General features: G+C 44.1%; 1 protein-coding gene across 1 annotated transcript in view; it reads left to right on the top strand.

The window, feature by feature from the left end:
- The window catches only part of LOC129712043 (inactive phospholipid phosphatase 7), a 34,433-nt gene extending 8,169 nt beyond the window's left edge, over nucleotides 1-26,264 (top strand). Inside the window, exon 2 of the mRNA XM_055660192.1 lies at nucleotides 24,962-26,264. Coding sequence (XP_055516167.1) covers nucleotides 24,962-25,332 — 371 coding nt within the window. The 3' untranslated portion in view covers nucleotides 25,333-26,264. The remainder of the gene's footprint in view (nucleotides 1-24,961) is intronic.
- The last annotated feature ends 490 nt before the right edge of the window (nucleotides 26,265-26,754 follow it).

Here is a 26,754-nt window from a genome sequence, read left to right as displayed (position 1 = left end):
AACACTGAGGCCCAATCGAACGTTGGTCACCATTCACACTAGTTCTATGTTAAACGACTTTCACATCCACTCCCTACACACTAGGGGCAATTTACAGAAGCTACTTCACCCAACCTATGAGCCAAAGAAGGTTTCCCCTGTGGATTGCTTGCGTTTCCTCTCGAGGCTCCGGGTTAAACCCGCATGTCTTTGGGATGTGGGAGGAAACCGGAGCATCGAGAGGAAACTCAAGCAATCTGCAGGGGAAACCTTCTTTGGCTCATAGGTTATTTGTGACTCTGCTGCATTTGTGGCTTTGTTGAGAATGCATTGCATGTTACGTTACCTATATGCAGTCCAACAGAAATGTTTCATTTCAAAGCATCTCAACCTGTTCCCTTGCAATTAGGACAAGCTGTGTAAAGAGGATGTCAGAAAGTACTACGTTACACAGTGGGTAAAAGAAATGTAGAAAAGGCACCAACAAAAGGTTGTTGAGGCTCAGTGTCAAGTGAGGTGACAGATTGTTGTTGTTGGGTATGGGATGTATTGAAGAATGTCGGGATCATATAACAAAGACAGGGAATGAGGTGTAGATCAGACTTGATCTTTTAACATGAAACAGATTCCCAGGGTAAACAGTCAATTTATTTTCTTATTAACACAGGCATGGAAGTATATATGCAAATATTTTCCTGCAAGGATCTTCAACCTTCCTTGGCTGAAGGATTTCACTTTTCCCGCCAAGCTCTCAACCGCAGTTTAAGGAATGTCAATCATCTTAATCTGGGAAGCCCGTTAGACAATTATTTAATGATCTCTGCATACTGAAGCCTGACTTGTCGCCTAACCTTATTTAAACCTGTGCTTTTGATGTCATGAGTCCAGAAGTAACCTACTCAATGGAGCATGAGGAAGGGAGCACATGCTGTAATGGGTGGGAGAACAGTCAGTCCTTTCACTTCTGCTCTTGAATGCAAACCACATTGTGTTGTGATGGATATCTCTGTACCAGCCTTGTATGTGAAATGGTCTTGGTCAGACCGGCCCTGGTCTATGGAAACCTTGCAACAAGACTGAGTCATCGAGCCACTCAAGTTTGTTCCATTTGTCCATCTTTGTGCATATACCTCAATATATTGGCTATCAAAACATAACATTAACATATTGCTATCAGAAACTAATTCCAAACTTCCATCAAATTTGTGTCCATTTTGCTTATTCAATCTAAAATCCAGCCAAAAATAGTTCATCTACCTAATGTTCTGGAGGCCTTAATATCTTGAAGATTTTGATCATCTTATAAATTAACCTTTGCCATTCATGAATCATCCAGTAATTGTACCCAGCTCCCTCCAAAGTCCAACATATGTTTCCTGGGGTGTGGTGCCCACAGCTCAATGTTTGATTCAACTAGAACTTTGTTTTGCTGTAACTATAACTTTTACACCGTACCCCACCCTTACCACAACCCCACACCAACTTCGTATTCAAGTCTTTTAAGTGCATAGCTCTTGAAAAGCAAAGGATCTCAGCACTGAATCAGCTGTTATTCTCAAATATTTTTGCACAGCTGAAAATGCAACATAAATTTAGTTCGGTTTTTGTTGAGAGATACAGCATGGAAACATGCCCTTTGGCCCAGTGAGTCCACACCAACCATTGATCACCCCATTCACATTAGTTCTGTTATCCCACTTTCTCATCCACTCCTTACACCATAGAGACAATTTTACGGGGGTCAATTAACCTACAAACTTGCATCTTTTTGGACATAGGAAGAAACCGGGGTGCACAAAGGAATCCTATGCGGTCGCAAGAAGAACATGCAAACTCCACATAGACAGCACCCAAGATCTGAATTAAACCTGGGTCTCTGGTGCGGTGTGGCAGCAGCTCTGCCACCATCTAAATAGTTGTCAGGTTGTTTCCTCCAATTCGGATGTTCCACGGGTTTAGCAGGGAAATTTATGTACTATCTGTAACCCAAAACAGGCCATTTGTCTCAATGTCCATCAGCGTTGCATACACCGCAAAAAAACAATGTTCCTTAGGCGAGACATCCAATGCTCCTCTGCTGATTGACCAGTCGGGCTGCTGCAGCCACAGGACCTGGAGATGAAGACCTATGTGTGAGTTTGGGATTCTAGCCAACTAGTACCATGTAAATCTTACACATACTGTACCTATCTGGTTCATCACACTCCCTGTCTTCCTATGATTGGTCTCTCAACATTAGTGAAGTAAGTAGGTTTTTATAACAATATGCCAAGGCTTCATGGATTTATTTCTACGGATGATGTGATGCAAATTGAACATGTCATTCTGGATTATTAGATTGACTTCTGGATTACTAGTTCAATTTAATTGTTCCATTAAACTATTCAGAATGGAAGCTAACAAAATTGGTATTCCATCAGGAAAACCTGCTCAAATATTCCTGTTTTAGTGGAGTTTCCTTAAAGACCTTAGCTGGGATTGTGAAATCTGGTTGGTCGCAATTCTGAATCTCATCGTCTTGTCTCTTCAATAGATTTCCTTCCCCCCCCACTCCCACCTCCACTTTTACAGCCAATGGCTGCAGATTGTAGCCGTGCAGTCTTCCTGCACTACTGAGAAAATGACCAGACTCTCTGATTGAGGTTTGTCACCAATTCTATCATCTTTAGAATGGAGAAACAAATCGTTCAGAGGAATTAGTTTATTGTCCAATAATTTTATCGCAGGATTGCTCTGAAAATTAATCTTTGATTACTGGAGACGGGGGGCCATCTTGAAACACTGGCAACCGATTAATTAGTGTAGCCAAATTATAGAAATGATCAGTGCGGGTAGAGAAGCAATGCAAAGGTGGATGGTAGTTTCAGCGCAAAAGCAATTGCCTTGTGATTTGTAAGGCTGGACCATCGTACCCGTGTTTGTTCTCCTGCTGGAATAGAAACCTTTCTTTTGCCCAAACATCTAAGGAAGGTGGAGAGAAAATTGTCTTGGTTCTTGGTTTCCTTGGTCCTCCAAAATATTCCAAATGGAATTTAAACTGAAGGTGATATCTTGTATATCTTGTTACATGGAATGTATCAATTGCCTGCAATGGGAATAAGAGAGTGGACCACTCAGTCCCTCAAGCCTATTCTGTGATTATTGTGCTTATTATACGTGATGCAAAGAGCAAAAATAAAGGAATAGGATATGTTGCAGATGGTATTAGATGTTGCAGGATGGGAGGTATCTGTAATGGTGCATACTTGTTGCCAAATGGCTGTCTTTATTCTATATATTAATGTAGATTGTGTCTTAGCTGCAGTCTGAAGATGGGTCTCAACCCGAAACTTCACCTATCCATGAGATACAGCGTGGAAACGGGCCCTTCGGTTAACTGAGCCTGCGCCGGCCAGCGATCGCCCCGTACACTAGCACTATCCTACACACTTGGGCCAAGTTTACAATTTACAGAAGCCAATTAACCTACAAACCTGTACATCGTTGGAGTGGGAGCACCCGGAGAAAACTCACGCAGTCACAGGGAGAATGTATAATCTCTGTACAAACAGCACCTGTAGTCAGGATCAAACCCAAGTCTCCACCACTCCACCACTCCTCCACACGGACTTGCACAGGGACCAAGTTCTGGATTTACAGCACATACAATGTTTCACAATTCTGAAGCCAATCACTTTTTTCTGCTGTTGAAAACATGGTCTCCAACTTGGCCTTTCTGATATTTCTCTACGAATGTCATTCCAATTATGCATCCTATTGTTTTTTGAAAATTCATGTAGAATTTATGTCACACAGTTCCTTCCAGATTGCAATAATCATCTTCCTTTTGTGTGCTCTGGATCTTTGTATAAAGCTTTTGTAAAGCTTGCTTGTTCTATGACTTCATTTATATAATGTCAAGGATTATATTTGCTTTTTTAATGAAGAGTCATTGTCTTTATTAGATTTTGACGTCATGGCACCTTCAAAGATTTCTACCTATGACCCGGTTCATAGTGTCATACAGGGTGGAAACAGGTCCTTCGGCCCAACTTGCCCACTCCGACCAACATGTCCCATCTACACTAGTCCCACCTGCAGTGTTTGGCCCTTATCCCTCTAAACCTATCCTATCCATACACCTGACTAAATGTTTCAGAAACTTTGCAATAGTACCTGCCTCAACTACTTCCTCCAGCAGCTCGGTCCATACATCCACTACCCTTTGTGTAAAAAAAAGTTATCCCTCAGGTTCCTATTCAATCTTTCCCCCCTCACCTTGAACCTATACCCTCTGGTTCTCTATTCCCCTACTCTGGACAAGAAATTCTGTGCGTTTACCCGATCTATTCCTCTCACTATTTTGTGCCTCCATTAAAACGACATCATTTAGTTTCAAACACTGTTCTTCATATTTCTTTCCAAATTGCCAATTTCTATGCTAAATGTAATCTGTCATGGATACATCCATTTCAACATTTTGTCCTTGTCTTCTCAATTACATATTCAGGTTTTGTGTCATCTGAAAACTAAAACTATCCCTTTATACACAGGACATTATTATTTATCAAGAAGAGCACGTCCAATGCTGACCCTCAGACAACAGCACTGCAGACTTTCCTCCTTTAAGGTGATCTGTATGCTCTGCCTTCAGCCCTTTGACCAATGTCCTTACCGACGCAGTCACAGTCCCTTCGATGTTGCTTTCATCTTACTTTTCCGTTGTATGTACATGAAAGTCTGTATCCACACATCATCTCCACTACCCTCTTGAATCCAACTAATTACTACATAAAATAACTTATTTGGGCCGACCTCCCCCCTCCCCCCCCCCAATCTTTGCACATCTCCACTCGTCAAGGAAGTGTGTAGTGTGTCTCATTCATTAATCTGGTTTGTGCAACTTTCGGTTTAAAAACAAAAATTCCCAGAAGGTTAATGGAGAAACAGTAGGACAGCGGGGACCTGAACGAATCACTGGACCAGTAAATAATTGAGTGTTAAAGAAAGGAAGAACGGAGAAGTAGGGTGAATTTGAGAGTGTGAATTCAATGCCAAATCAGACACAAAAACAGAGAAAGAAAGGAAGCTGGGATTAAGAGAGAGGAAGAACTTAGAAAAGGAAAGTAATAAAAGCATTCAAAATGTACCGCTCACCTTTTGAAAAGTGTACAAAAATTAATGATGTGAAGGAATAATGTTTATTGCTTGTAATTATTTGCTTCTTGGGTAAGTGAGGTTGATTGGAAGTATTCAACAATTATATTTTTGAAGGAACAAGGCAGAACACATGATCCAAATGTGGTGATTCACATCTCGGGTTTTTCTTCCTTACCAAAGTTTGCTGATGGATACTACTATGTATTGTTTCTTCACTAGGTTTAGGTTTAGTATTTAACTGTATGGGGGTTCAGTAAAAAGATTTATTTTGCATGCTATCCAATCAGTTCAGATAATATTGTACATAAATACAATTAAGTCACCGAGTCATAGAGCGATACAGGATGGAAACAGGCCCTTCGGCCCAACTTGCTCACACCAGCCTACATTTCCAAACTACACTAGTCCCACCAGCCAGCATTTGGTCCATATCCCTCCAAACCTGTCCTATTCATGTACCTGTCTAACAACTTCTTAAATGTTGGGATAGTCCCAGCCTCAACTACCTCCTCTGGCAGTTTGTTCCATACACCCACCACCCTTTGTGTGAAAAAGCTACCCCTCAGATTCCTATTAAATCTTTTCCCCTTCACCTTAAACCTATGTCCTCTGGTGCTCGATTCACCTTCTCTGGGCAAGAGACTCTGTGCATCTACCCGACCTATTCCTCTCATGATTTTATACACCTCTATAAGATCACCCCTCATCCTCTTGTGCTGCAAGGAATTGAGTCCCAACCTACTCAACCGCTGCCTACAGCTCAGACCCTCTAGTCCTGGCAACATCCTTGTAAATCTTCTCCGTACCTTTTCCAGCTTGACAGCATCTTTCCTATTTCCAGTGCCCAAAACTGAACGCAATCAAACGTCAAAGTTGAGTACAGAAGGTGGAGCAAAGAGAAAGACACAGTGAAAAATATAGTTCTCAGCATTGTAGTGTTGCAGGGACAAAGTCCAATGTCCAGAATGGAATAGAAGTGAATCGGACAGTAACCCTAGCACAAGGAAGGACCGTTCAGAAACCTGATAACAGAGGAGATAGGGTTAGGGTTAGGGTTAGGGTTAGGGTTAGGGTTAGGGTTGTTCCTGAATCTGGCGGTGCACGCTTTCAAGCTTCACGGCTCCTTTCAACAAAATCAGGTCCTTGTTTTTGAACATTAGTAATTGGAACGAGTTAAAAGATTGTCTGGATTAGGACTGCCAGTCACTGAACAATTGATGATGAAGGAGCAGATGTAAAGGCTCGCTGAGGCCTCTCTGCATCTCCTCTGGCAGTGTAGTTTCCAAGCCTTAGAAAACACCAGTATTCAAATGCAAATGCAGCACAGGAAATGATTAATAACTGAAGGGATACGGCTGCATGCAAACTGTATTCTGAATAGCAATGGAAAACGATATATTTATATTTTTCTGTGGTTTTTTGCACGTCATGCATCTGCCAACACCTCCTCAAGTCTTCTTCTAGACCCACAGTCTAAAACATGTTTCAGAATTAGCCACGACAGAGCAGTGACATCATCAGAATGAGTTGCCCTATTTTTTCCAATTTTCAGCTGGATATCCTTTTAATGTAATGAAATTCATGCTGTACAGGAACTTGCACAAGTGCCCTTGCAGCTTGCAGAGTTAAGGGCCACTAGTATTGCAGTTATCAATTTATTGAATGAAAAAAATTATTATACATTTATTCGTGTGTAATGTGTTTACGGGCCTATTAAGATGCACTGGGTAAATGTTCATTGTGCTGTTGTCGGTATAAAGGACCATTAAACTCCTTTGACTGACTTGACTCTTGACATATACTCACAGAGCTCTTGTAAAGTTGCTGTGGGTGAGTTCTGATCTCTATCTGCTTCACACTCATAGGACTTAAAATCAAAATCCTTGTGAATAACTATTTGTTCATGATTGGCACACAAACCTGCGACGTGAATAAGAACGAGAAAATGGGAAGCCGGAGTGAAACCATTGCTTTGTTCACACAGTTATAGAACTATCCCTTCCCCTCCCTCTCGACATTCTTATCCCCTTCTCACTGCTTCCCCTCCCAATTCCCTTTCCCATTCCCACCGTCTCCATTACAGGAGACAAACTATCCACTGACATCTATTATAAACCCACTGACTCCCATAGCTATCTAGACTGCACCCCTTGCCACCCTGCTTCCTATCTCCTACTCCCAATTCTTCCGTCTACGCTGAAAGACGAGGTATTCTAATACCAGGTCATCGGAGATGTCCTCATTATTTAGGGAACAGGGGTTCTCCTCTTCCAATATTGATGAGGCCCTCACGAGGGTCTCCTTGATATCCCGCAGCTCCGCTCTTGCTACCCCTCCCCCCATTCGTAATATGGACAGACTCCCCCTCGTCCTCACCTTCCACCCCATTAGCCGTTGCATACAGCACATAAACCTCCCACATTTTCGCCACCCCCAACGGGATCCCACTACTAGCCACATCTTCCCATCTCCATCTCCACCGCAACCCGTTGCCCCCCCCCCCCCCCCCCCCCCCCCCCCGCCAAGCGCCCGTTCTGTATTGGAGTGCTACGCATCTTCCTGGCTATTAAATGCTTAAAACATAGCACGGCTCAGGAAGGCTGCAGTTTGTGTGTTGGAACGAGTAGCCTGTCCCTTGCATTGGATGCCGGTTCCGATCATGACTTTGGTGCTGTCTCTCTTCCATCTTTTGCAGGAGCCTCGCTCAGACTATGCACTTTAGAATTTACAGCAGCCAGGAATGTTCCATCGTGATTTTTAGACACCCACGACCCTCTTGACCCTGAGCCTAAAATAGACCTCTAACTGTTGCTTCAGTGTCAGGCTGTAGATTGCCTACCTGACCAAACGGTCGATGCTCCTTCTCCAAATCAACCATTAGTTCCACCCCCCCCCCCCCCCCCCCCCCCCCCCCCCCCCCCACCCCAATCACATAGTTATCACGATCCTTGAGAGATACTTTAATATTTAAGTATTTGATCCGTGACATTGAGAACACGGGGGATATCGGCAATACGAACTCAACAAGCCTTGTTTAAGCAAATCCTACACCAACAAAGTGTACACCAAATATGTAGGAAGGAACTGCAGATGCTGGTTTACACCGAAGATAGACAAGAAATGCTGGAGTAACTCAGCGGGTCAGGCAGCATCCCTGGAGAAGAGGAATAGGTGGCATTTCAGGTCGAAACTTTTCTTCGGACTGAGAGTTGGGGGGAGGGGGGGGGGGGGGAGGGGGAGGGAAACTAGAGGTGTGGAAAGGGTCAGAACAAATCAGAGCCGGTGCCGATGACTAAGGAAAGAGAAATCAATATTCATACCGCTGGGGTGTAAGCTGCCCAAAGCCAAATATGAGGTGCTGTTCCTCCAATTTGCGTGTGGCCTCACTCTGACAGCGGAGGAGGCCCAGGACAGAAAGGTCAGTGTGGGAATGGGAAGGGGGAGGGGCAAATGTGAAGTCTATCCTCAACCCTTAAAGCCCTGTCCCACAGTACGACTTCACTCCAAGAGCTCTCCCGAGTTTAAAAAAAATCAAACTCGTGGTAAGCACAGAGAATGAACGTAGCGGGTACGTCGGAGCTCGGGGACGTCTCTTAGCGGCTCGTACCGCTAACGGCAGGTACTGGGGAAGACTCGCTAACGGCAGTTATGCACGGGAAGGCTCGTGAAGATTTTTGAACATGTTGAAAAATGTCCACGAGAGCCCCAAGTACTTACGAGTGGCCATTACCGTAAATCTCCGAGTTTGAATCAGGGCAAACTCGGGAGAACTCTGGGAATGAACTCATACCGTGGGACAGGGCTTAAATCTCCGCTGCTGAGATAAACTGTCCATTTAATCTAGATTATATCGTGAAAAGGATCCAATCAATCTGACCAATCTAGTGGAAACTGGATCAAAGTCTTCAGCCGGCTGAGTTGTAATTTCCCTCACTGTTGTACAAGGGTCCCAATCACAGACAATGGCTGATAACCAAAAATAGACACAAAAAAGCTGGAGTAACTCAGCGGGTCAGGCAACATGTCTAGAGTAAAGGAATAGGTGACGTTTTGGGTCAAGACCCTTCTGAACTGCTGTCCGATTCCCTTTTCCTCCACCCATTCCTTGTCTCCAGAGATGCTGTCTGACCCGCTGAGTTACTCCAGCATTTTGTGTCTATCTTCGGTGTAAACCAGCATCTGCAGTTCCTTCCTACACAATGGTTGATAGCCACCAGACTTCTAAACCAATCAAGTTCCTCAGCTAGACTATCAGCGTCAGACATTGAGCCCAACATCAGCCCTTACTCCAGAAACCAGCTCGAGGGTTGGGAATCTTAAAGAAAGTATTTTTAAACCATCTTTCACCAACATGCTCCAATGCACTTTACTGAGTGATCACCACAATCAGTGGGGAAACAAGACAGCCCAGTCATGCATCACAAGATCCCACACACGGCAATGTGCTAGTGACCTGCTCATCTGTTTAGTGACTGTGGGGGAAATCTACAGGACTTTTGATGATGACATCTGTTGCTAAGTGGGGATCCCACAAGCTGAGACTACACCAGTGGCTGAGATGAACTAATGTCTGATAGTTAGTGACATGGCTACACACTTGGCCCTTGCCTGGAATGAAATAAGGAGGCGATGGGTTTGGTGAAAGTTAAGGCACCAGTGGTACAGAGAGAGGGCTATACTATGACAGAGCTGACAAATGCCACCCGTATATGTTTGTAAGTTATATATCAGTACAATGAAAAGCAAAGAAAGGTTTGCATTTCTATAGAATTTCAGTCTGAAGAAGGGTTTCGGCCCGAAACGTTGCCTATTTCCTTCGCTCCATAGATGCTGCTGCACCCGCTGAGTTTCTCCAGCTTTTTTGTGTAACCTTGCATTTCTATAGTACTTTGCACACTCGGGGCATCCCAATGTGCTGTAGTTGTACGACAAATGGAGTGTGATGTTGATATTAGAGATTGGCACAGAAGCACCATGATAATGGCCACTTGTTTTATTGATGTTCGCTGTAATATAAACACGGGCCAGAACGCCTCATTGTTCTTCATCATACACCCACCCGACAACAGGTCTGTCTCACACCTGCTTGTCCCAACCATCTGTCTATCAAACGTAACCCTTGTCTGTGTCCACCTAGTACCTGCCATGTTCCGTGTTGCCTTTCCACTCTCTCGAGCTCCCCCCCCCCCCCCCCCCCCCCCCCCCCCCCGCCCCCCGCCCACCCTACAATCAGTCTCAAGAAGGATCCGGACTCAAAACATCACCAATCCATGTCTTCCACAGATGCTGCCTGATCTGCTGAGTTACTTCAGTACTTTGTGTCCTTTTAGCTAAACCTAGTCTCATACGAAACGGTGTCAGCATGACTTTTTAATCCTCAAAGCTCTGGAATAGGACGCGCTCACACCCCTCTGACTCAAAGGCACGAATGCTGCCAACCAAGTCCAGATGATGGTGAGAAACCAGGAAGCACTTAGCAGGGTCTGGGGCCGGGATATCTGAGTAAGCACCAGACTTCCTCTGTGGTGAAGTGTCATATCCCACCCTTCACTGAATGACAAGCTGGACTTAACACAAAAATGCAAGTTGATGGTGACTTTTTGTGAAAGTTCATTGCCAGGAGATGTGAATCGCTGACAACACTGACATTCATTGGCCATGTGTAGTTTCCCCTCGTTGGTGAGCCTGGAAGGAGCGAGGGGTGAGGAAGAGTCCCCAACCCAAAACATCACCTGTCCAGTCCATGGTCTCCAGGGATGCTGCCTGACCGCTGAGTTATGCCAGCACTCGTGGTTTTGTTTTGTAAACCAGCATCTACTTGTTTCTGCGAGTAGTGAAGGGTGCTGTGTTGGGAGTTTGAGAATTCTGAACCAACGCTGGTGATACATAGTCATGGGGAGGGGGAAACCTGAAGATAACTCTGTTTCCAAGTGGCTGGTGGCCTTGTCTGTTCAGGTAGAGGAGGTGATGGGCTTGAGAGGAGCTGCATCAATATAAAAGGCAGGCAAAAACAAAATGTGAGCAGGGAGTTTGGATTGAAGACTGCGAGAATTCCAGCTAACGTTCATTCTTTGAGGCTGCGATCATATGTATGTGCCTCATCTTTCACAAGGAACACAACTAATGCAGTTGTAATGGGATCACTTCTTGGTCTCGGCTGTCCTGTCCTGGGCTTGTTTTTCAGTTCGTCAAACACTTTGATTAAATGAGTTTCCACTTGCTGATACCATCTGTATCGTATCCATCTTCTCAGCGTCAAAGCCCTGTCCCACTGTACGAGTTCATTCAAGAGTTCTCCCGAGTTTACCCTGATTCGAACTCGGAGATTTACGGTAATGGCCGCTTGTCGGTACTCGGGGCTCTCGTGGACATTTTTCAACTTGTTCAAAAATCTTCACCAGTCTTCCCGAGCTTGCCCGAGTACCTGCTGTTTGCGTTACGAGCCGCTAAGAGACGTCCCCGAGCTCCGACGTACCTGCTACGCACATTCTACGTGCTTCCACAAGTGTGATTTTTTTTTAAAACTCGGGAGAGCTGTTGAATTACCTTGTACAGTGGGACAGGGGACTTTACCTTAGCCGCTGTACAGCATGGCTGTAGAAACAGGAGGTCGGCTATAATGGGGTAAGAATGTGATGTGTCTGCAGTACTCTGCATCTGTCCACAGTTGACCTGGGAAATACAGCTTCCAATGGACCAGCTTCCAACTGGGTGCCTCACCAGGGCCCTATATGTGAAACACAGAAACATAGAAATTAGGTGCATGAGTAGGCCATCACCCTTCGAGGCCCGCCATATATATCAGTGGAGCATCCCGTACCTGCCTCTCCATATCTGATCTTGCCACAAGGGCAACTAACTCCCTCTGACATATAGTACAAATACCCTCTTGCACAGAGTTCACTATTTGCCTTTGTCTCATATGCTGCCCCTGCACTCAACCTTCTGACATAAAAATCTTTGCACACACTATTTGCCTTTGTAATTGCTTGATGATCTTTCTGCCTGGGTCATGACTCTCAGAAACAGTTTTCAGAAATAATTTTGCAAACTAGTGAAACCAGTTCCTTCTGTAAACATGAAGTGACCTTATATTATTTTAAATACTGGCATGTTTGTGAATAAAGTTTCTTTTGATATTAGACCACAGCTTTGAACCCCGTCCCTTGTTGACGCAATTGAAAGCGAGGAGCGATATGAAATGGAACATTTCTCAACACATCCTTTGAGCAGAGTTGTGGGTTTCCTTTGTGGGTTCCTGCACTTTTATCTCGTGATCATCTTGTGGAACATAGAAACATAGAAAATAGGTGCAGGAGGAGGCCATTTGGCCCTTCGAGCCTGATCGCCATTCATTGTGATCCTGGCTGATCATCCACAATCAGCAACCCGTGCCTGCCTTCTCCCCATATCCCTTGATTCCGCTAGCCCCAAGAGCTCTATCTAACTCTCTTTTAAATTCATCCAGTGAATTGCCCCCCACTGCCTTCTATGGCAGGGAATTCCACAAATTCACAACTCTCTGGGTGGAAAAGTTGTTTCTCATCTCAGTTTTAAATGGCCTCCCCTTTATTCTTAGGCTGTGGACTCCCCCCAACATTGGGAACATTTTTCCTGCATCTAGCTTGTCCAGTCCTTTTATAATTTTATACGTTTCTATAAGATCCCCTCTTGTCCTCCTAAATTCCAGTGAATACAAGCCCAGTCTTCCCAATCTTTCCTCGTATGACAGTCCCGCCATCCTGGGGATTAACCTCGTGAACCTACGCTGCACTGCCTCAATAGCAAGGATGTCCTTCCTCAAATTAGAATGCTCTGAGTAAGATCACCTAAAATGGCGCCGGAGCTGGGCAACTATTTGTGTTTTACCTTTGAATTATCTTTAGTCTGACTTCAGCAAACTTGATCTTGCACTAGCTGGTGCACCCTTTATCCTTTATCTGACCACTGTGGACGGCTTGATGTATAGTCTTTTCTTTGACTGAATAGCATACAATTAAAACCTTTCCACTGTGCCTCTGTACACATGACAATAATAAACTAAACTAAACTAAAGTAAGTGTTGGATTGAAATGCAGATTTGTAAGTAACTCCGATCTATTAAAGAGCTTCTTAACAACATGACTGTAGGGCCACTTGTTATTTTTAGACGAGCGCCACAAAATGTTTCCATGTCACAGGCACAAATTAAGCCTCGCTGCTCTGCACCCCGCTTACCTGTAGGGGCACAGTCTGTGTGAAGCCATTGTATTTGTCATTTGTTACATTCAAAAGCAGCTTTTGTTCCGAAGTTAGATGTATAAAATCTGGAGTAACTCAGCGGGACAGGCAGCTTCTTTGGAGAAAAGGAATAGGTGACCTTTCGGGTCGAGACACTTCTTCAGACTGAGAGTCAGGGGAAAGGGAAACGAGTGATATAGAGAGAAATAGAACAAATGAAAGGAAGATATGCAAAAAAGCGACAATGATAAAGGAAACAGGCCACTGTTAGCCGTGGGTTAGGTGAAAATGAGTTACTGACAATGAGACTCAACGAGACGACTTGTGAAGTGATCCATTCATTGGATGATTCACCCACACTGGTGTCAGGTCAGGTCAAGCTTATCGTCATATGCATGATTATGGTGAGGTAAAGGTACACAGGAAAACTTGCTTGCGGCAGCACCGCAGGCAGATAGATGAAACAATATGCAAATACATAAATTATACACAAGTTGCACATGAATTCTACAGTGAAAACAGTGAAAAGAAAAAAGACTGCAAAACCAAGACGCCAGTGAAAAACACAAGTAGTGAACATGTCCATGGTGGTGCAAGATGTTGTTCCTAGTGTTCAGTTGCCGAGGTAACATTAGGGTTATGCAGTTCGGCTCAAGAACCTGATGGGTGTAGGAAAGTAGTTGTCACTGAAACTCGTGGTGTGGGACTTCAAACATTTGTACCTCCTGTCCGATGATAGATGGGAGAAGAAGGCGTGGCCCAAATGGCGGGGTTCCTCAATAATACATTTTTGAGACAATGCCTCAAGCAGATGGTTTTGATGGTGGGAGAGGTGTTTCTGTGGCTGAGTCCACCACAATCTGCAACCTCTTGTGGTTGCCAGACCAGGCAATAATGCAACCGATCAGGATACTTTCCATAATGCATCTGTAAAAGTTTGTTAATGTATTTGGTGACAAGCTGAATCTCCAAGAAAGTAGAGGCGCTGGAGCATCTTTCCCGTAGTTACATAAATACAGTTACATAAATACATCATTTCCTCCCTAAAAGGATAAGGGGGAAATCTTTTAGGACTGAGATGAGAAAAACATTTTCTACACAGAGAGTGGTGAATCTGTGGAACTCTCTGCCACAGAATGTAGTTGAGGCCAGTTCATTGGCTATATTTAAGAGGGAGTTAGATGTGGCCCTTGTGGCTAAAGGGATCAGGGGGTATGGAGAGAAGGCTGGCACATGATACTGAGTTGGATGATCAGCCATGATCATATTGAATGGCGGTGCAGGTTCGAAGGGCCGAATGGCCTACTCCTGCACCTATTTTCTATGTTTCTACATGTAAGTGCTGGTGGGCCCACGACTGGTCATCTGAGATCCCTTCAAAAACCTGCATTTTAAATGACATGTCCCCATATTTAAACTCCTCTGTGCCCTTGGTTCCTCCTTACTGCTGGATTCCTGTACATTCCTACGGTCCTCATCTTTGCCCCTCTAACAACTCAACCTCTTTGTCCCACCAGCTTTCACCATCTATTTTCCCCTACTCACAATTCTGGCATGCTGGCATTTACTTCCCTTCTTCCCAGATACTCCTTCAAACCTACCTGGCTGACCACAGTGGCTGTCCACCAAAGACCCGCTTTGGCTCTGGAATTATGGCTCAAGTCATTTTTCCATCTTGAAAGTTCTGAATTTGTCATTTTTATATTGTTTCATCAGCGTTCAATCCTGAAGATTGTGAAATGGATTGCGGTATTTGGTAATCATTTCTTTCATCTGCGCTGTCCATAAAATAGTGGAAGTAGAAGTAAATTCGTTAATATGATGAAATTATAAAGATCATATATCTTTTCCCCTCAATGCAGAAACCGAAATTCTGATTATTCTGTGCACATTAAGATGATTGCGAGTTGAGGGATGTAGACAGGGAGAAATTATCCTCGAAATGAATGTCAGATCATTGATATTAGGAGCACTTTTTTTCCCACATAAAGGAATTAAAATTTGCAACACTCTTGTCTCAGAATTCTGTTTAAGGTTTGGGCTGGGTTGAAAATGTCAGATGAAAATAAAACTTGATCCAAAGACAGAGACGAGCTGCTGTCTCATTAACCCAGGGTTTAGTCCTGATAACAACGCTGTCTGTGTGGAGTTTGCATATTTTCTCTGTGGCACATGGATTTCCTCTCATGCCAAAGACGTTTCGGTGGGAGGGGTAATTGCCCATTGTTACTTGCTCAGGGGGTGTAGGGGGTGTTAGAATCTTGGAGGAGGTGATTGGGACATGGGGAGAATAAAATAGGATTGGTGTAAATAGGTGCTTTATAGTCAAGGTGGAACCGATGGACTGACGGGCCTATTTCCAGTGTGTGACTCTGACTGAAACATTAACTCTGTTTATCTTTTCACAGATACCACCCGACCAGTTGAGTGCTTCCCGCATTTTCTGTTTCTGTTGAAAATGACGAAACAGAGATTTTGAGTGCGGACATTGGACCCGTGTCCAAAAGTTATAAAAGGAGAGGGGAACACTCAGAGTAAATGGATTTGAGAGATTGATAGCCAGGCACGTCTTCAATGGGGGAATAGGTATGGATTCAATGAAATGATTCCCTGTAGCCAGCCACACAAAATGTGTCAATACCATCTCACCTGGATCAGAGCTACAGGTAGTCATAGAAACATAGAAAAGGTGCAGGAGTAGGCCATTCGGCCCTTCGAGCCTGCACCGCCATTCAATATGATCCAGCTGATCATCCAACATACCTGCCTTCTCTCCATACCCTCTGATCAGACAAGGGCTACAACTAACTCCCTCTTAAATATAGGCAATGAACTGGCCTCAACTACCCTCTGTGGCAGAGAGTTCCAGAGATTCACCACTCATGTGTTAGCTTTGCACTATACATAGTTAGGATTGGCCATATGTGGTCAGGAGTGGAGACGATCTCCTGTACAACTGTTACACACAAACATACCCACAATTCTGATCCAAACTGACCGACACATAACTCTGAAGAAGTGTCTCGACCCGAAACGTCACCCATTCCTTTTCTCCAGAGATGCTGCCTGTCCCGCTGAGTTACTTCAACTTTTTGTGTCTATATTCAGTTTAAACCAGCATCTGCAGATACCTACACATAGCTCTCCCACACAGACATGCATACAAATGATTATCTGTTGTGTCCTGTCACTGCCTTCCACCACCGTCAGACTTTGTTTTCATCTGTTTATCTCACTCTCATGTACACATAAATACACACACACTGTTGGTGATCTAAAAACAAATCAGTTCACTGCTATACATTAGCATAGATTTAGCATGGAATGGAATTCCTCCTTTGAATATAAAGATCATTGTGTCAGGAATATGAAGAATTGATCTGTACAAATCATAGATGATAGAATGCGGCCAATGTAGGCGAGGGTGTAGTGAGGTCAATTAATTAAATAAATGAATTGCATTTGGTAAAACTGAATTATTAATTGAGTAGATAATAAATATGTAGAGCAGGCTTTAAATTCATCAGCAATGTTGAAACATTTCCCTGTTCCAACAGCAACAGCTTGTATTTATACAACTCTTATAGCAGAGTTAGAAGTTCCAAGACACTTCACAGAAACGTGTTTAGAAAATACTTGACACTGAGCCACATGGAGTCACGGAAACTTTACGACATAGAAGGGATATGCTTTGCCTATTGTGTCTAGACCAGTTTAAAAAAATAACTGCTTCATCTAATCTTCCCAACCCTGCTACTCTCCCTCCATCCCTCCCCCATCCCAGTTCTCCAACCAGTCTGATTAAATGTTACATTGTATGCCTGGTTAACAATGATCTATTCTATATTTTCCTTGAACTTTGTCCCCTTTGATCTCTCGCATTCACACCCTGCCATATCTCTAGTTTCCCTCTACCCTGACTCTCAGTCTGAAGAAGGGTCTCGACCCGAGACGTTACACATTCCTTCTATCCAGAGATGCTGCCGGTCCCGCTGAGTTACACCAGCAATCTGTGTCTATCTTCTGTGTAAACCAGCATCTGCGGTTCCTTCCTACATGTTTCGCCTGCTACTTTAATTATCCACCTCACACCCACTGTGATCTATCACTCCATACCCTCCTGCACTGTCACTACTGCCTGAGGGACAATGCCTCATCATCTGGATACTTGCAGCCTTCCAGCATCAATATTGAACTTTGCACTTTCAGGTAACTTGTTTATTTTCTCTACATTGGAACTGGCCATTTCTGCTTGTAGTCATTCATCTATGATATTGGCTCAGTTTTCTCTCTCCGTCAGAATAATCTGACAACTGGATTTACCTCATAGCCCGTAACACAGACAGAGAACATAATCACCCTTGAACTGTCCTCATTAACCATGTTGACCAGACAACTCATCCCCATGACAACCAAGCCTCAACCTATGGCAAAAATACCTTTGTCCTATCCACCCCTACCACCACCTTCTCTGCAACTTTAAGCTTTCCCAGTTTGACAAAGGATCATCGATCTAAAATGTTAACTGTTGCTCTTTCCACAGATGCTGCCTGACCCGCTGAGTGTTTCCGGCCTTTTCTGTTTTTATTTCAGATGTCCAGCATCTACAGGTTTTTTTTTTGGAGATTTATCACTTTGCAAGAGAAACTGAGAATGGGCAGTAGATACTTACATAACTCTTTCTTGAAACAAAATCGAATTTAAGGATTTAAGCTCCACTTCCCACTGTCCCGGGTGGTCACATGAGCCAGTGATGATAACAAATAAGAATGGAGTTTTTCATTTATCTTTCAATCGATCTCTGCGCGTTAATCGACTACAGACCCAGGTATGATCGGTATGTCCCAGTGACAATCCCTTTGGGAAGTATGTGTTCAATGTTATGTATTCTTCATGATCATAACTGGTGGTTTTTTTGTACACAAAAAGGTGCCAATACGTACAATTAATCAGCATTCATGTCACGAGGCCAGTAAATGAAGTAATGACATTTCAGAAGTGCCAGTACTACCACCCCAAAAAAAGCACCAATTGCTAGTGTTATTGTGGGGCCTTTCTTGACTTATAATTGAAGTAAATGTTGGAAACCAAATGTATTGAGGACTAATGAATCGGCAATAATTTTGTCTGAGAAGGATCTCGACCCGATACATCACCCATTCCTTCTCTCCAGTGATGCTGCCTGTCCCGCTGAGTTCCTCCAGCTTTTTGTGTCTATCTTCGGTTTAAACCAGCATCTGCAGTTCCTTCCAACAGCAATAATTTTAGACATGATTAAAAATATAATGCAGCTGCAAAGCCAGCAAATCTCACCTTAGTATTGGTTAGATATTTGGTGATCGGCCAATATTTTTTTCCATTTCACGTAACACTGAAATGGATTAACTGGTCACTTATCTCCTTGTCGTTTGGGAGGTATTATTGTCTGCAAATTGGCTACAATGTTTCCTTGCGTTGCAATACTTCAGAAATACTTACAGTAATTGCCAGCAAAAGCACTTTTGTTGTGAAAAATAATCGTGTGTATCAATATAAGAAATTCAATTATGTTAAATTATTCTGAGGAAAATAACTTTTTTTCTTAATGGCTTTAGTAGGAGGGAGATGAATTGGCATTGATCATATTGTCTAATAGTTTCAATTCAATCAATGAAATGATTCCGGCCTGTTTAAATTCAAAATGTCTTCAATAAATACTGGAAATTTGCTATGCCTGAAAGGGAAAGATTGGTAATGTCTTTGCCAAGATCTGAGCTAAGGAATGTATGTTCTGTGAAAATTACCAGTCATTTTATTTGGAAAGTATTCCTGGCATCGAAAGCCAGCCAGAAGCAAAATTCCACACGCCCTGTAAGTCATGCTCAACCTTTATAAATCATTAGTTTTGCCTCTGCTGGAGGACTGTGTCGCAACTTGGCCAATCCACCTCGGGATGAATGGCAAGGGTATGGGCTTGATGCGGAGGAGATTTATTAGAATGTGACCAGGGATGACGCACTTAAGTTGTTCGGAGAAGCTTTTATCGTTCTCCTTCTAGCAGGTGGTTTTTGTAGTGTTCAAAGTTCTCCATCTGGTAGTCAGAAGATGCAAATTTAGAATGTGTGATAAAAAAAACAAGGAAAAAATGAGCATATTTTAACGTTAGATGCTCAGCTCTAATATACATTGAAAGTGTGGTGGAAGCAGATCAAATAACGTTCAATAGGGAATTGGATATTAGTTGGAAGACTTTGGGGGAACGATTGTAGTGGGAGATTGTGTAGACCTCTTAAACAGCCTGTACTGAAACTATGGCACATGGCTGACATCCAGCCATGCTGCACAATTCCAGGTAAATCCAGCAGTCTACTAGAAAGCTGAACTTAAAAAAATGTTTCACCAATTGCTCAAAGATCAATATGTTTAAATTGTAAATGAGGGATTTATACGACACGTTTTGTAAATTAAATATGAAATCTGGCAATGTTCATTTGCATGCCTCAGGTACTGTTGACTCTGTGTTGATGCTGTTGATGTCCAGTGAACATGCTGGCCCCAGGGTACAATGGATACGATAACATGTCAATTGAATCTGGACCTGTCTTTATTCTTTATTCATTTAGTAAGCTCAAGAACTGACTAGCTTGCTGACAATTGTTCAGCAAAGTTCAGCACAACATCTATGAGAAAAGATGAGAGACGGGAAAGATGGTCAAATGATGTCAGAGATTGAATTTGGTGCCAATTTAAACTAGAGCACAATGTCATAAAAATGGAACCAGGAGCAGCCTGTCCAACTCTTCAAACCTGTTCTCCCCTCCACCCTAGAATTCAAACAGGCCTTATCTGATCTTGTAGCTGAACTCTACCTTGCTGCACTTATATTCCTTAGCTCCCTTGGTATAGTCACACAGCATGGAATCAGGCTTTTCGGCCGAACTTAACCACATCGACAAGCTGTGTTCCATCTGAGCTAGTCCCATTTGCAAATCCAAGAATCCAAATGAAACAAAAGCCAGGGGGGAGGGGCGAGGGGGGAGGGGGGAGGTGCTGTAAAGAGGCAACCACAATCCTCAAGTAGCAACATAAACAGAACGGAAGTTTGGCTTTCCGTAACATGTTTCAAAGCTCAGCACTTTGGGCAATGCCCTACAGCCAATGATATATTTATAAAGTGTCATCAGTGTGGAATGTAATACGGCAGGTGTGACGTACAGGTGCACAGGTGCCAACCACTTACATAGAACCTAAATAGGCCAGGTGGTTACAGAGGACAAGTCTCCAACTGTTTTTAGGAGTTTGGTATTGGTTAATCTCCCTCTGCCATCACTGGGAGACTGTGGTGAAAGAGTTAACACAGAAAGCATCTTGAAATATGCCCAGGTGTCAATATACAGTATTTACTTAGAGAATGGCGAGACTATGGAATTCCACAAAATACACAAAAATCATTTGACACTCCAAAGACATACAGGTTTGTAGGTTAATAGGCTTGGTATCATTGTAAATTGTCCCTATTGTGTAGGACAGTGTTAGTGTGGCAGGGACCACTGGTCGGCGTGGACTTAGTGGACTAAAAGGTTTCTGTATATCAACTAAACTAAACTAAATTAAACCTTCCACGTGTGTTTCTGAGCTGTTGGATCGGAGATCCCAAACATAATGTGTGTGGCCAGAATCCAACCATATTGCAGTCATGTACGGTTGTCAGAAGGTCAATATTCCCAATCCCAACATTTGGAATTCCGACCTGTCCTATTGAGGTTGTTCTTTCCTTGTAATAACGTTTCACCGGGACATTGGGAGGTTGATTACATAATACAGGAAACATAGGGGAGCCCTTGTCCAAGGAATGGTGCCCATTGGGTACAACTTAACTGAGTATCACTGCATATGGACTTTTCACCTGACACCAAATTCCACCTCCTCATCCCCCTCCCCCCCCACCTGTATCTACCTATCACTTGCCACGTTTGTCCCACCCACACCGCTCTTTTCCGGCTTTCCCCTCCACCCCCCGTCTACTCTAATCAATCTGATGAAAGATCGCGGTTCGAAACGCCACCTGTCCATTCCCTCCACGGATGCTGCCTGGCTCTTTGACTCCCTTCAGCTCTTTGTTTTTTTTACACACAGTATGCCAGTGCGCTCACTTTAATATATCTGAATGGTGGCCGATTAGGAAAGGGGGAGATGCAAGGAGACCTGGGTGTCATGGTACACCAGTCATTAAAAGTAGGCATGTAGGTGCAGCAGGCAGTGAAGAAGGCAATGTTAGCATTCATAGCAAAAGTATTTGAGTATAGGAGCAGGGAGGTTCTACTGCAGTTGTACAGGGTCCTGGTGAGACCACACCTGGAGTATTGCGTACAGTTTTGGTCTCCTAATCAGAGGAAGGACATTCTTGCCATAGAGGGAGTACAGAGAAGGTTCACCAGACTGATTCCTGGGATGTCAGGACTTTCATATGAAGAAAGACTGGATAGACTCGGTTTGTACTCGCTAGAATTTAGAAGATTGAGGGGGGATCTTATAGAAACGTACAAAATTCTTAAGGGGTTGGACAGGCTAGATGCAGGAAGATTGTTCCCGATGTTGGGGAAGTCCAGAACAAGGGGTCACAGTTTAAGTATAAGGGGGAAATCTTTTAGGACCGAGATGAGGAAAACATTTTTCACACAGAGAGTGATGAATCTCTGGAATTCTCTGCCACAGAAGGTAGTTGAGGCCAGTTCATTGGCTATATTTAAGAGGGAGTTAGATGTGGCCCTTGTGGCTAAAGGGATCAGGGGCTATGGAGAGAAGGCAGGTACAGGATAATGAGTTGGATGATCAGCCATGATCATATTGAATGGCGGTGCAGGCTCGAAGGGCCGAATGGCCTACTCCTGCACCTATTTTCTATGTTTTCTATGTTTCTATCTGGTGAGATCATGAAATTTCATGACATTGTAACAGTGTCTGGATATTCGCCTTCGTGGAGGAGACCATTCCAGCCACTTGTGTCAAGCTCCAATTGGGGCTCTTGCCCACGGTTCCCCACCCCCATCACCCCTGGCCCATAGGATTTTACTTATTAGGATGTCAAGGTCCATTCCAAAGTCCTTGAGTTCTCTCCCTGTCCTCTGCTCCCTCTCACTGCTCCACCATGGTCATATTGCATGTACTCCCCTGTGGAGTGTGCCTTTAAGGATTGCCTTTTAGGATTCTCTGACTGCTGACCAACAAATAGGCAGCTGCATTAAATGTGGTCCTGACAGATGGTACGCAGGCCATGTTTTTGTACTTCCTTCTTAAGTTGCTTCAAATGTTTTTTTGGGATTAATTGTAGAGTTTTATTTGGTTATCTGATTTGGCACAATGCTCTTTTAGCAAACCAAAAATAGGTGAAATGTAATTGCTCAAAAGTTGACGCGCCACTTGGCAAGTCCTAAATCATCCATCTACGGGTATAGAGCAGTAGTTATCTGAAAATAGCTTGTGGGCTTTCTGCAAGAGTCACTGTGAAGCTGGTGATTTAAGGGCTAAGGTCACATGGATATTTCTCAACATTCTGCCCAGCATGTTGTCAGTGGACATTTAGCCTTCGGAAGCTGCACCCATCTCCACCAGAGCCCAGTCTGCCACAAGTTAAATTCTGGGCCACGTCATATCAGGTGGTGAAAGGCAGAGCTCTCCGTTCTCAGCCTACCGGCCAGACAGTTCTAAAGTGTGGAATCTCCCTTTTCTATCTTTATCTAAACTGAATTTCCAGGACAGAAATCATTTGACACATGATAAATACACCACACAAACCTCCTTACGTCTTGTTTATCTCATTGCACTCTCGTGTCTAGACCAAGGGACTTAGTTCAAAGCTTAAAGGAGGTGTGTGGGTCATGTTTTTTACTCAGACAGTGGTGGGTGCCTGGAGGCAGATTTGATAATGGCATTTAAGAGGCTTTTAGCCTATTCACTTGGATAGAAGGGAATGGAGGGGAAATTAGCTTGGTATCATGTTTGGCACAGACATTAAGGGCCGAAGGGCCTGTTACTATGCTGTACTTTTCTATATTATATGTTAATGACATTGTATTATTCCTTTCTTCATGCAGTTTCCACTTTGATGGATCAAAATCATGAGTCACTTTCACTGGAAGCTCCCAGTAAATGACACCAAAATGGTTCCATGAACTGGCCTTAACGCTCCAGGATTAAACAATTAAACATTCGTTTTCAGAGCTCCACCAAAACAAATACACAAGCTTAAGCAGAATAAAGTGCTGCAGCAGGTCAAAGAGCATGTGTGTGTTCCCTTCCCTTGCGTGGAGGAAAGATAGGGGACATTTTGGGTTGGGACCCTTTTGCAGACTGATTGTGGTTAGGGGAGAGCAAACTGGGGAAGAGCTCAGATTTAGATGATATTCAATTTTAAGATCAAGGGGGGGGGGGGGGTACAGAGACAGACGGGTGGAGTAAGTGACAAAGGCTCGAGGTGAAAAGGAGGTAAAAGGTTGTCAGATAAGGAGAGAAGAGGAGGAGCGAAAAGGAGTTGGATGATCAGCCATGATCACATTGAATGGTGGTGCAGGCGAATGGCCTACTCCTGCACCTATTGTTTTATGTTTCTAAAGGCAGAGGGTGGAAGGAGACATGCGGAGGGGAAAGAGGGAGGATAATGAAATGCGGGACTAGGATGGGAGATGAGTGCACAAAGGAGGGGAAAGCAGTAGGGTGATCGTGGTGGGGGTGGAAGACGGTGGGACAAATGGGGCAAAATCCCCTTCCCAGATGCTCCTGACTTGCTGAGTTCCTCCAGTACTTTGTGTTTTGCACAAGATCCCAGATCTCAGTTTCTTACTCAGTCTCCAAATGATCAAGTAGGCTCATCAGCGTCTCTTCTTCCTGAGGAGACTGAAGAAGGTCCATCTGTCTCCTCAGATCCTGGTGAACTTCTACCACTGCACCATCGAGAGCATCCTTACCAACTGCATCACAGTATGGTATGGCAACTGCTCTGTCTCCGACCGGAAGGCATTGCACAGGGGGATGAAAATTGCCCAAAGGCATCACCGGTTCCCTCGAAAGCCTCCATTGAGTCTGAAAGCAAGCGCTGGTGGGAGGGCGCTCAGATCGCCAAGGGACTGCTGGGGCCCCAACCATGGACCCCTCCTCCCTGGGAGATACAGGTCTCTCCGTTGCCGAACCAGCAGGTCGAGTTCTTTCACCAGTACTTACCTCGGTGACTACCAATCACACCACCCCCCCCCCCCCCCCCCGGACACTTATTATTATTTATTCAAATCGTTTGCTATGTCGCTCTTCCAGGGAGATGCTAAATGCATTTCGTTGTCTCTGTACTGTACACTGACAATGACAATAAAATTGAATCTGAAATACTCAAGCTTTATATAAAGAGAGCCTCCTTAATAAAGATGGACATTGTAGCTGCATATTTATTATGTGGTGTACATTAAAAGGAAAATATAAAATCTTCCCGTCCACACACCAAAGTTCCTCGTACAGATCTCTTGCCTCTAGCCCATTATGATGCTAATATTTCTACATAATGATATATTTAACATCTAGGTAAAGCGTTTCCTTTCATGTGTTTGGTCAAAATGTTTGATGAAGTTGTTGACCCTGTGAACCTTTGCCTTTCCAGCCTTGATCCTGGACATTGTGATGGGGGCAGGACTACAGAAGCTTGTGAAGAGGAGAGGCCCTTCTGAGGGGACTCGAGGGATATTGGATTACGTGGTCATGGATGTGTTTGCGTTCCCAGCAGCCCAGGCCACCCGAGCGGTGATGGTGACCAGGTTCTTCCTCAACCACCTGGTCCTGGCAGTGCCCCTGCGGATCCTGCTGGTCATCTGGGCCGGCGTCATCGGCCTGTCCCGCATCATGATTGGGCGCAACCACCTGACCGACGTCCTCTGCGGGTTTATCATCGGCTACTTACAGTTCAACATTGTGGAGTTGCTGTGGCTACCGTCTGGCACCTGCCAACTGCTGGCATCAGCCATTCCACTGTGACCACCACAGGAGCTGCAGGGATGAAGCAGGAGAGAGGCGGCTATGGGCGTGGGGCAGTGAGCACACACACACACACACACACACACCCACCCGCAGAACCATGGAACAAGAATTTGTAATGCCTCATACAGCCTGCCATTGATTAACGCAGTTTGGGGAAAAATTAAAAGACAATTTTGCCTTTTAGATTCTTTAGACGATAGAAATTTTGATAATTGCATTTGAAAATGGAAAAGATTTGCTTGTTATGAAGGTTAGCTGGGTGGTGTGGGTGGGGGGAGGGGGTTGGCTGCCAAGATCACATAACCTTCAACTTATAAACCATGAATGAAACTCTTAACAATTCTGAAAGGTGACACAGTCTATTGAATAGGAACTGATGGAACATTCAACTGGTAGAAATGTAACGAAGGATGCTGTCGTGTGTTACTGACGTCCAAAATCTAGCTGGGCTTGCCATCACTCTGCTGGGTTTAGTGAGGATATCTTACTGTCAACGTGATGTGTTATCGCCCAGTGACGTGCAAGTAAATGGATAAATAAATGATCATCGTGGATTTATATGAACATACAAGCGCTTGGGCATGAATTCAAAAGCTGGGTGTTGGCTCCCCATCAGAGCAGCTGCTCCCAAGCCAGTGGCCGCACCAGGACCGCTGGAACCAGCCCATTGACCAGCGCACGCACGCCAGCCGTGAGCCACAAACCGGTAAATGACATGGACGCGCTGTATTCATGCGCAGTTCACCGCCATTCATCCTCACTGGACCGGGAGGGCGAGTGCACTTCAGTGGCACAAGTGTTAGTGAAAGGACTGTGATTGTGCGATCTCCTGGAATAAGCATGATGTTTTTGTTTATGAATGTATGAAATGCATTTCTATTCTGTACTGGTATTGGGTGGATGATTTCCAATATAAAGCTTTGTTTGCCCTCTGCTTGTAGTTGTATCACAACTTACTATGTGCCTCAGAAAGTTCCTCACACACTCCAAGGACCTACAGGTTTGTAGGTTAAGTGGCTTGGTAAATGTAAACATGTGTCCCTAGTGGGTGTAGGATAGTGTTAATGTGGTCGGCGTGCAAATGGGCCTGTTTCCGCGCTGTATCTCTAAAACTATGAAACTAAACAGTTCCTTCCATAATCCACCCACAGCAAACTGATATCCACTCACGTGCCTCGGGTGGTGTTGGTGCTAATGGTAAGAATACTGGGCCAGGACACAAGGAAAACTTTGCTTTCTCAAACAAAGAAACCTGCAGGTCCAAAGCACCACGTCAGCATGTCCGAAGTCATTCACAACAGTGGTGATTTCTGCGGTGGAGTCTTCAGGGCAATGTCAGGACGACCACAGCTGGTTTCCCACAACAAACTCCCTCAAACTGCAACACAATATTGTTTAAGAAGGAACTGCAGATGCTGG

The sequence above is a fragment of the Leucoraja erinacea genome, chromosome 31 (genome assembly GCF_028641065.1).
Source record: "Leucoraja erinacea ecotype New England chromosome 31, Leri_hhj_1, whole genome shotgun sequence".
Classification (NCBI taxonomy): Eukaryota; Metazoa; Chordata; class Chondrichthyes; order Rajiformes; family Rajidae; genus Leucoraja; species Leucoraja erinaceus.
The sequence above is the reverse complement of the archived record's forward strand: the minus strand, read 5'-3'. Positions and strand labels throughout refer to the sequence as shown.